General features: G+C 41.2%; 1 protein-coding gene across 9 annotated transcripts in view; it reads right to left on the bottom strand.

Moving 5' to 3' along the window:
- Window positions 1–12,146, bottom strand: part of DMD (dystrophin) — a 7,616,828-nt gene that overhangs the window by 3,325,444 nt on the left and 4,279,238 nt on the right. For all 9 annotated transcript variants that reach the window (XM_069639082.1, XM_069639084.1, XM_069639079.1 and 6 more), the window contains one exon: window positions 59–208. In XM_069639082.1, coding sequence (XP_069495183.1) covers window positions 59–208 — 150 coding nt within the window. The remainder of the gene's footprint in view (window positions 1–58; window positions 209–12,146) is intronic.

Raw genomic sequence — 12,146 nt, 5'->3', positions numbered from 1 at the left:
GGCCCTATTTATGATAGTGAGATTTAAATGGCTAATGCATGCCGCTTTAGTGACTAACCTTTATCCAGCGATGGTTAGCTTCATCAAGTCCACTCTCCACTTTCTGCTTTTCTTCCGAGTTCAGTGTTGTACTTCTCAATGCTTTTCCTCCTGTTTCATTTAACTGTTTCAATATTGCTTTTCTTGGAGGTAGCTCTTCAACTCGTAACTGTAAATAGGAACACTAATGAATTACTCACTTTAGTCTTTAGTTGTTGCTTATTTTGTATATTTGATAACCAGATTTTATCCACAGTTGTCGCTAATTATATTGTATGAAATGGCTTTCAAGAGCGGAATTAAGATCTACTATGTAGACTCTGATCTCAAAAACAATGTCACTGAAGCATAACTTGTCTGTCATGAAAACTCCACTTTGTTTCCAGCATTATCTTTGTCGATACAATAGAATGCCTCTCTACCTGGCACACAATGTTGACTTCCAATTCTCATAAACGTGAAAGTACCCTTTTTCTAAGTTTAAATGCTTTAGAACGCTTCCCCAATGAGTGTTGCCTTGATAATTTGTGATGGTTGTAAATGCATGAGCCATGTTTGTGCTTTGCATAAATCTAACGCAAGCAAGCATCCACTTATAAGTGATAAAGTTGTCAATAGAGAAGAAAAAAAAATGAAAGTTGATGAGAGAGAGTGAGATAAAATAAATCTTTGCCCCCTTAGGCTCTCTTAATTGTGTCATTATTAAAACAAATGCGTACCTCTCAACCTACATGCTTCAGGAGGGTGTCACCCAAATTGGAATACAATAATTCACCTGCTAAGTCTCCTACTCACCCATTCATTTCAATGAGATCTCACCGGCCCAAAACAAAATTCTCCCCTTTCACCCTTCCATGGGAATTAAAAGGTTGAGACTTATGCAAATATGGCATTGAAAATCACCAATCAATTATTAATGGATTACATAAACACACAGCTTGTTTTCAAGACTATCTAATGCTTGAAATGTAAACAATTATACCAACAGATTGGCTGCCTGCCTACTAGAATTGATCAGAATACATTTTGAAATGCACTTATTTTATTCAGTGGTCGAATTGAGCGAGAACAGTTGGAAGCGACGATCCACTACTTTTATTTTTTTACCTATTAACAGCTCCACTCACTTTTGCAACCATTTTCACCATTTCTGGAACTGTTCTTTGTGAATTTATAGCACAATTCTCCTTTTTGTCACCGGATATCTGTTACACCTAAACTGAAATCCGTTTCAACTCAATTGGTTGCCAACCAGCATAACTGCAACAAAAAATGTGTTGTACGTTGATCCCTTCCTTCCTACTCTGTCCCCGACTGGAGTCACAGTTCCAATACACTTCTGTAACTGATTTTATTGTATTGGTAATTTACATATTGGCACTGGGTTTAGAATCAAACTGACGTGGCATTACCTTACTCCCAAGACGAGTACAGTGGCCCTGAGCTATCTTCCCGGAAAAAGGAAACTTTTTATAAAGATGGACAGGATAGAATCTCTCAGCAGGCATTCCTGCTCTTCCCCCAGCAAATATAAAGAGCACATTGAGGCAGGGTCAGACTGGGCAATAAAATTGTCTCGGGCACCAATGAAAAAATAGCCCACAGTTGCAAATAGCAATTCATTTCGTTTGTGACACTGTTTGAATGGTACCCAAGGCAGAGTTCTTTTTAAAACAAATTGATGCAACACTGGTCAAAACAATAAGCCACATAGTGCAGTAACTCATTAAACTGGTCCACATTGGCAACAATAGTGGCCCACACTGTAAGCGATATTCATTCAACACTACAGCTATGTCAATGCCTAGTCTGGGATGCTGAGGAAAACCCTTATTGATGTATTTTTATATCCAGTTCAGTACTCTGGATGACAACCCTTGTATAACACCCCCCCCTCTTAGAATCCCCCTGACCCCACTGAGCCAAGAAGTAGGTCTGTTTTGCAAATTAAAAGGTTTATTTGAAAAATTAAACAATATATATATATCACTCTTTTATAATAAATTAATATCTGATAGTACACTTAGACATATGATGTTGATCAACAATGGGTAATCTGGCACTAGCACACTTCTTTACAATCAATGAGGAGTTAGTATAGGATGGATAAAGTAGCAAAAATACTTTTATGGTTTCAAGGGAAAAGCAATGAGGAATAAAATGCAGTACAGAAATACTTGATATGAATTTAGCAAAAGATAAGATAATCACTTTTTCTCTGGCAATTCACCCCCTCCCCTATGCAATGTAAGAAATGGAAGGAGATGGAAAGAGAAGCACACAGTTCTCAGGAATACAATCAAATACAATACGAAATTCAGTTCCCCCAGCAAGCTTAGAGGAAACAGGTAGGAGTTTGAAAAACAGGCCCAAAATGTTTTTAAATGTGATGGCAATGGATGGGAAAATGTGCCAAATGATTTTAATTCCCTCTAGAGATTCAGGGTGAGTGGGAGATGCGTGTTGGTATTAGTTCAGGCTCACTTTAGCAATGCTCTATGAGTTATTACCAAGTTGCAAACGGATTTTAACAAAAGAAAGAATGGAGCTGCTATTTTGACAAGTGGAGAAATTGAGCCAAAATCGCAAATTGCGGTAAATTTCGCGAGTGCGTGAATCGCGATTGCGGTAAAAGTATAAGAAGTAGGAAGTCGGTGCTAGGCTTGTTGGAAAGCTTAGTTCCTAGCGCAAACGGTTCCAGAGATACGGACAATTAAATAAAGGTAGTTTTTCGGATTTAAAGTAAACTCAAAATGACAGGTGACAGCTTGCAGCTGCAGAATTGACAGGTGACAGTTGTGCAGCTTTAAAAATGACAGATGACACGATTTCTAAGAGGCAGTTCTACTTAGGTTAAAATAGTTTGGATTAGATTATTTTAACTAAGAGATTGGTTCTGCACAGTTCTGCTAGGTACTCACAATATAAATTTGAACTAGGCCTCGTCACGGATCTGGTCAACAAGTCCGGCTGTGGTTCTCTCTGCTCAGCGGGTCAATCAGGCACCGGTTCTGCTCACAGCGATCTGGGTCAGCTCTGCTCTGCTGGCCTAGCCTCTCTGGATTCTGGATGTAATACTGCTTTCTGGGTACTGCTACAGGTTCTTGCAAAAATTCTCGGCAAAACTTCAAACAGCTGGCCCGGCTGTTGAATAGTTTGGTTAGTTTTGAGGCCTGCTGAAGAGGATTCAGCTGGTGGATTCAGGCCTCTCTGCTACAAATTCTGGAGTTAATTTCTGCTACAGGTTCTGGAGATTGATGGATTTGAAGTCTGGATCTCTGGATGTGAAGTCGTCGGTCAGCATGCTCCGCAGCAAATGGAATTGAATGTCTCTACCTGTCCCAGCAGTCTCTTTTTATGTGTTTTGGAAATGGGTGTGTGCCTGGGCCTAGCTAAGCCTGCCCCTCTCTACTTGTCATTGGCCCAATTCTCCCCTCTCCCATGATTGGGGGAAGGAAATGGATTGTCATCATGATGAGGTCTGTTTATGGGTCAGAGGATCCTCCCCTGGTCAGTTTGCCCACAAATCTATTTCTGACCCAAATACATATTTATCTATGTACCATTTTTCTAATATTATAGGTCCAGTTAACATATTTTCTGTAGAACCAAACCATCCGATCCCTGTCTTTGTACGATGTCGTGTCCACTGATGACAGAATTCTCCCCTTTTCATCCAGATAACGACCTCTAAACCTTTCCAGATTTTACACAAAGGTGCACCAGGGATATGGGTGACAGATGATAAAGTGTCAGATTTTTAACATGCATACATTTGGAGTGAGACCCTATTTTCCGCTAGCAACCCCCCAGAATACACCACAGGGTCCTAAACGCCTCTTAAAATGTTCACAGAAAAATCACAAAAATAATGATGTTACTTATATAATTCTGACAAGTCCGCACTATGAGTTATCTATCTTTTTAAAATTATGCTCTGGTCAAAAAGGGGTGTGGCTTCCCACATCACAGGGTGGAATAACTGGTTTATCCACTTCCCCCAAGCCAGCTTGTTCACAGAGGCACAGCTGCCCCCCAGTTTCTCCCAAGAGGAAGCTATTTTACGACGCCCCCAATATAACATTTGCCTGAGTCAAGGAAGTTGCATTGTTCTGTCCCTTCCAGTTCCCAGGTGCTCCACCCCTAATCTAATCAGAGAGGTGACAACTCCTTTTGGCAAGGGGCGGCAGGATGCAGCTAGGCCTGGGAAGAGTGGCTGTTGATCCAGTTTCAACTCCTGTCGGGGGTAGTTGTCAGGCAGAATTCAGTTTCATTAAGCCAGGTTTCAGCTAAATGTCACTTTTTGTTCCCAGTTTTCTACATTCAAATCAAACTGACAATTTTTACCTATACATTAAATAATTACTTCCTTCAAGTCATTTCAGAATATAGTTTTACATTGTATCCACCTCTTAGCAAGTCTTTCCTTGGTCTGGTTTTGTTTCATTTGTTCAGTTTTACACAAAAGTCTGGTGGTTTTAAAACGCCGGCTTTCTGATAGTGGTGAGTACTGGTAATGCAACCATTTTGGGGATTAAGAAAATTAATTCCCCACAGTTCTGAGTTGCTTTTTGGCAATCAGCATTGCCATTCCCAATGGTTTCAGGCTACGGTGTGTGTAGCCCAATGGTGGTTTTAGGCAGTGCCTTCCTGTGCTCACAACATAGGCAAAAATGGGTGGCAGCCTATTCTTCATGTTTTCCCTGTGCACTCTCTGGGGAGTTCTGGCCATCATGATGTTTTCCATGCCAGTACTGCACAGTTTTATGGTAGGGCTTGGATGCATGGGTAAAAACATCCCACAACACCAGCATTTTTGTTTTTGGTTCGCCCATGGGCCTATTGCCCTATTGGCCAGTCCGATCCTGAATTGAGGGTAACATTGTCCCTCTCATTTTGTTTTGCCTACCCATGCTATGAGACAGCGAAACCATGGGTTCAGGGAACGAGCAGTCAGCAAATAACATTTCATGGCTTTAAAGGATAGGAACATTTTAACATCTCAAAAACAAAAACGTGAACCGTGAAATGTTTAGGAAGGCAAGGGAACACCTGATTTGTTGCATATAGTAATACGGTCCTTTTGTTTTTCCAGTGGTTGGTTTCCCAATTCTCATTTTAGGACAGAATAAATGTTTCTAGATTTGGATTCGAAGTACAGAACGACCCGTTACCCAACGCATATGATTGAAGAAGGAATTCAGATGAGCCAGCTCAAAATGCGGCAAAGCAACCGCTGTCTTCTAGGGATTAAAAGTAAACTGCTTAGATTCAGACAATTAAAAGAAAATTGAACTCGATGAAGCATGTACCTACTCTCAGCTCTATTACTTTGCTTCTAAATTCCAATTTGATACACTTTCTGGGGAAAAAAAACAATTACATCCAAGGTGCCTATTTATGTCCAAACATTAAACGTAAAATTGTGATGCTCTAAATTGGGTGTTGGAATACAGAACTGGAACTGGCAAGTCAGAAATATGCACGTTTCCTGAATCAAACAAAATGTTTTGTTATTTGCATGCAGTTGATCTAGATAAATATTTCAGTGCTTATTCAGTGTGTTATATTAAACACTTGATATCAGTGGGGACCTCACAAATATTTAAAGTAATGGGGCTTACACATGTTTGCCCAAATAATGTCAAGCAAGCATAGCTCAAGACCCCAAACCCAGGCACGTTTTATTTTTTATTTTTTATAAATACTTGTCAAATGGTGCATTTTAAAGCTCAATGTTGGAATGAAACAACATCCTTTATACGTATGTGTCTGATACAACCTTGTACAACGATGAGGCTAATTGAAAGGATTCAGTGGGATCCTAACATTTTGACTAACTCAATGTTTACATTGGGCTTCCGCGTATTTTGCCTCTCCAGTAAGACCTCACAATGCTCATTAGACAAGCTTTAATTTCCTCAATGCAGTGCTGCATGTGGCATGTGTATCACGCACACTTTATTCAAAAAGTATTTTGTGGCTATCAACAACATTTCAGGGAACAACATATTATGACTGCACTAATGAAAAAAGAAAGATAAGAAGAAACACACGTGCCTACAATGTGGTATGTCAAACATGTTCACAGTACTTGTGTCCATGTATTAAATCCTTTACATTGTCCTGCCTGTGTATTAGAGCTCTCAATTATGCATGCAAATGATGTTCCTGGATGCCTTTAGCACCTGAAAGGACTGTAGCAAATCAAACATGTTAAGAAACCTGATACCTTTATTATGAGCGAGTAGGCAGATAAATGGCGGTATTTATGTATTAGTTTGGGCTATGTGACACCTACAAGAGCCCAAACGGTTGCAGTCATGTGTATATAGGGAAGGTGGCAACACAGGAAACTGATATTTGAGGAGGGGTACATATGTATTAGCTGTTGTTTGGTTATTAATCCCTCAAATTCCCTACCCCTAGCCATGCTAATTCCTATGGCTAACTCCACCGATTCCTGCCCATATCAAGAACTCTTTGAGCTCTGAGCTTTTCCATGGAGGCAGCCATCTTGGATGACTGTCTCTAAGGAAGATCTCTGGAAGCAACCCAAAACTTGCAGCCATCTTGGAATGGGAAAGATACCATCCATCTTCCAAATAGAATTATACATTGAAGCATATAAAATAGCTAATGTGCATTTATTTTGTTTTTCATGGTTTTGTTGTATTTCTGTTTTATTACTGAACACAATGCATAAGAGTTGCACTTTCTACACATGTATATTGCACTTATTTACATTGCATTAGTGACACATTATTTTCAGCAGTCCCTGCACAGAAAAGTAAAGTATTTTAAATCCCTCCCATTCAGTAGCTGCCTCTTTAAACAGAACATTGTGTAAGCTAAATTTGGTGAAGCTGGAAATGTCCATAAATAAAGTTCTTCCTTTATTCTATTGACTTCCAAGTGTTCAGCATAAAAAGACACAAACAAGGCTAGTTTGTAGAGAAAAAGCCTTTGTTCCTAGTCACTAATGATTAGCTGTGCAATGTGAGAACAAATAATTGAAATTGATACATTATATGTTCTTTTTAATAGTATCTGTGTCCTGTCATCTGAGGCAAACTGATTGAAAAGTGATTTTGCACGAAATGAAAAAAGGGGCAATAGTCATCTTGCAACTCAATAAGAGTGTAAGCATTACAGCATCATTCGTTTGAGCTTTGTTCTCTCTTCTGACAGTGCTACGTAGAAGCCCTTGAGAAGGCTATATTCAGAGCTGACGTCATCTGGTTTTGCAACAATTGTATTATTGCCGTGATGGCGCCTGCCGCTGAAGTTAAACGTTGGTTTCCCTCTGCTGTTGCTCTGCATTTCATGTGTTGGCGTTTTTGTCTTGAATGTTGTGGCTGGTGCAGGGATTCAGCTGCTGTGGTGTTGCCTTGGAGTAAAGTCTGCAGCTTGCTAAATAAGTGTGCTTGTACAGGTTCAGCTTTGCTTCACTGCTGTTGGACAATACGTTCCAAACTGACGCCATTGGGGCGACTGGCTGACGGCATTTCAGCACTTCATAACGATCTTTTTTGTACACAGTTTTTGTTTGTTTTTAAGTCCACTATTTGATTGTGCAGCCATAATAACCTATTTTATTTTACTTTTGTTTAATGCGAATGCTGCACATGCGTGGTGTGCACAGCATATAAGGAGTGGGGTGTGTTTGTAGTGCAATACTGACCGTAGACTATAATGTGCAGGACATCTGATTTTGTTTATTTTATTTTAATCCCTGTGCAGGGTAAGACATGGGGCCCGAATAAGACAGCGCTCCAGCTAAGTCTGTTTTACCGAAGCACTCCTCCGGGGGTAGCACAGGAAACTCCCAGATATGTCCTCAAGCCTCGGTGTGGGAGACTGAAATGAGAAACAGACAAAGCCGCACATACTGTCCTGTTGGTGCTGGGCTGCTGAGTCAGACAGTTACACATGCCCGCACTTCAGGTAAAGCTGGGTGTGGAAAGACTGCAGGTAATACTGCACACAAGGCAGGGATGGCCATTGTGAAGCATCTTGCAGCAATGCCCAGTCACCAACTCTTCCATGGTGGTTTCTATTGAGCAAACTATTTAGCTTTCTCTGCCTCTAATCAGGCCTCCGTTCATCTAGTCCCTTTGCCCCACCACATCCTCCCTTGCCAGTCTTGCCAATCAGTTCCTTATTCTCTTATCGTCCTTCCTCTTCCTCTTCCTCTCTGTATGTTCCCCTTCTTCCCCTGCTGATTCCAACTGTGGCTTATTTTCCCCACAGCAGCAAGACGGACTTCCAGAAATATTGTCCGTTCATGGAATCTCCCTAGTTTCCTTTAGGCCAGATGCCCGCCCGCCCCTGGGGGCAAGTACTCCAGACTCTTGTCCAGGTGGAAAACTATTTGATTCTCACAGACCGAGCCTTCTGGGTGGAAGAGCATGATGGGAGGTACTGAAATGTAATTGTTCATTTGTAATGCGCCTATACATGTGTGTCTCAAGGCGCAACAAGGCAAGGGGAGGGTCAGGGGGGAACAATCCTACTAGGCCTTGTACATTCAGATCATGCAAGTGCAAGTATTTATAATGGCTGAGGACGATTTTAAGCATGGACTGGGATTCGAACCAGTGTTGTTCAGCTGGGTCTTGCTTCCAAGACCTGCACATTGCCACTGAGCTATTCTTCCTTGGAAGAATTGATTCCGCAATTGAAACTACTTCTTATGTACAATGTCTAATTCGAAGTAGCAATACAGCTGCATACTGGCATGTAACATGTAGAAGACACCTGAAGCACCTGGAGAATGAGGCAATGTCACAAATCAATGTATTTGATGAAATATGAATTCTGAACCTGTTGAGTTTCCGTTTGGGAACCTGGGCCAGCCTGCTGTAGTATGCCAGGTAATGACCCTGAATGAATGATGCAGTTCAGTGGAATGTAGTCCCAAATAATTCCAGTTTAGCTCTAGCAATTTGTTGCTGCATCATTTAGTGTAAACCGATATAGCGGCCTTGAGTGCAAAGATAATTTAATTACAAACGTCCTCTTTGCATTTTAACCACTGGGTTAAACACGTTTAGGCTCTTATACCTGGATATATATATTTTCGTGTCTAAGCAATTAGCCTAGAAGGATTATGAATGCCAATCTTAATTTGTTACAAAGCACTCCACAGATTCACATGCCTCTTAAAATGCACTAAAAAGCTAACCCCAAAATATCGAAAAACCGATCGGACAAACATACTTTACCAGTACCAATTCTTCATAGAAACTGATTCCCACTGAAGCAGACTAGGCTTCCTACAGGGTGAGACTTCAGGAAATGGTGGGTTCGGAAATTATCTGGAAATCCTGAGACCTTTTATCACGAAGGCATGGATTTGCAGAATGACTGTTAAGGAGTGTCACTTCTCTTTTTAGTTCAAATAACCAGTAGCAGTCTCTGCTGCTCTGTTAAATTGGTGTCAGGTCGGCCTAGACCTGCACATTAGTGGCAAATGGTGGAAACCACTATCAACAAAGAAAATGAGTGTTGTCTCTGAAATCATCTTCTGTGTCTATCGCAAGATTCCCCTTCAGAGGACCTTCTTGCTAAAAAGATGGCTTTGAGGACCTCAGGAAAAAGCTCAAAAACACTGTGGAGCGATTTGTTGCATCTGACCACTCGTTCAGCCGGCCAGGTTCTGCACTTCTCAACAAGTCAAGCACATTGAAGAGATGAAAACACGAATGCATTTGCACTGACTGTGGTTTGATCTCATCCTTGTCACAACTATCCGACTGGGAATCTACCTGTGTCCAGGTCCTAACAAGAAATTAATCATGTAGTGTTACAACAAACTTTGTGGCAAATTAGCCAAATGTCCAGCCAGGTATGCTTGTGTACTCTACTCTATCGAACACTGCCAGAGTACCAACAAATACCTTGCTGATTCACTGCATTTCATCGCGTGGTGAAATTTGTGCGGAACAATGGTATTCTCTTGGCAGCAAAGGTCAGGCTCTTGAGTAGATTGTTTCCTGCCTCCAAGACCGGGAGCTGTAAGTGAGGTCAGGACCCTTCTTCCCCAGTCAATCACTCCTGATGTGTGGGGTGCCCCCTTCCTCTTTCCTCTCACCGTGAGTTTTTAACGCTTTACTCAAGCCCCTTGCAGACCCTTTTGCTCCCTATTTCCAGACTTGCACGGACCAAACCCAGGTTGTCTTCAATCGCCGCTAATCTTACAAAAAAACCTGCTTTTAACATCTGCCTGCTTGTCAAGTTTCCAAGACTCATTGATTGACAGTTACTTGTGCCTCAAATGTATTAAAGCCGAGATTATCCACATTAGCTCTCCCAACCCTCCTGCTTTGCCTTTTACTTGTCCTACCACCATCACTGTCATACCTCCCCTTTTGAGTCTGCTGCAAAAATGTAGATATTTGGCCTCATTACAAGTTTCCCGGAAGGAAACAACGGTACCTGTAAGCTTGCTGGTATCTTTGAGCTAGCTGTTTATCAAGCCATACCATCACATTGTGTGCTCTAAGTGCCTGCCAGTGTTATTTCAAAGGTGTCTATGTGTCTGCTGAGAGATTTAAGTGGGGCTATAAACGACGCTACTGGGTTAATTTCTTAAACAGATCTGCCTTCAGTCACTCTATTTGTATAGACTATGCAGGTGCGTCACTGAAGTCCTATTAAAAGGAAGCATTGGCATAGTCAAAGGTTTTGGCTTGTGAAAAAGAATTCAGCAAGATGTTGGTCTCCCCCCTTGGGTTCTTCATTCAATGACCTAAAGAAATTTCTTGAAGCTGGGGCTTTCGGTCCATTACAAGATGTTTGTCGGGTACATGACTCGATTTTGGAGAATGCAGGGATAAATAAGAGGAGCTTTTTTGTAAATTCGGGCAAGGTCTACCAAAAAATAAAGTTGGGGATCAAGCCCTGCTATGCAAGTACAAATTGTATTTCGAGCTTGCAAACCAACATAGGCCTTACCAAGAGTTACTGGATTATGCCAAGACATTCCCTGAACTGAAAAATATCGCAGTTTTTATGGATTTTTGTTTTAATCACCTGGGGATACTGGACAGATTGGGTGGAATCAGAGGTATGCCACCAGAAGAATGGACCTGTAGATGTTGTGGCAAAAAGATGTTGGAGTCCTTGTGACAATAGGTACTATCTTGTGCCACCCTTTCTGCTGATAGGGTTCAACATTTTGGCCGATTTGTGATCCAGCCAGCCAAATTGAGCTCTGAATGGTTTTGAAATGAATTTTGGGGGGAGGGGTGGGGCAACCCTCACTATTCGTCGCCATTATAGGTTTTTTTTTTTTAATATCCATGTTGCGTTAGGAGAAAATGTTTATTTGTGATTATATGATTATGACATATTGGAAATGTATTGGAAAGGCAATGGATGTGTAGGAATTATGTCTTATGTGTGTCAATTATACTGTATTTTATTGTAATTTGTGTTTTTATGTGTTAAAGTTTTATAAACGGACACAATAAAAATATTTAAAAGTATTCCTCATTTGCCAGTCACTTCTATTAGATGCATAGGTACTCGTACCGTTCTTGCACCTGCTACCATCAATGACCATTTAATACCACTGCAGCAATGCATGGAAAGTTATTTTTCCATGCCAGATTCCCAAGCCCAAGCTGTTGGCATTGCCAATGCTTGTTTAGTAAAGTTGTGAGTCACATAATATACAGGTAGTGTGGCCTCTTGGTGCTATGGTGGAGCTCTTGGTGCTTGGTGGAGGACATCTGAACACATATCAGGAACAGTTGATGGAAATTCAACAGTGTAAGAACCAGGTATTAATGGGGGATGCAAGGTGATCTTCAGTGTTGGCTTGAGATTGATGGCTTGTTTTCAGAATCAAGAGGAGTGGGTAAGGATTGCCCGCTGCCATTGATTGAGCAGAAAGAGGTTCTTCTAAAAAAAAGGGGGAGATTGGTGATCTAAACAAGTGAGGGATTACAGTGAAAGAAGTAGCATGAATGCCAGAGGAAGTTGCTGGGGGGCTGATGAGGCTATAGCCATTGGCTGTAGCCCCAGATTTGATATGATATGATTTGATATGATATGGCATTTGTAATGCGCCTATACACAAGTGTTTCAAGGCGTGACAA

The sequence above is a fragment of the Ambystoma mexicanum genome, chromosome 7q (genome assembly GCF_040938575.1).
Source record: "Ambystoma mexicanum isolate Mex_15411 chromosome 7q, UKY_AmexF1_1, whole genome shotgun sequence".
Taxonomy (NCBI): domain Eukaryota; kingdom Metazoa; phylum Chordata; class Amphibia; order Caudata; family Ambystomatidae; genus Ambystoma; species Ambystoma mexicanum.
The sequence above is the reverse complement of the archived record's forward strand: the minus strand, read 5'-3'. Positions and strand labels throughout refer to the sequence as shown.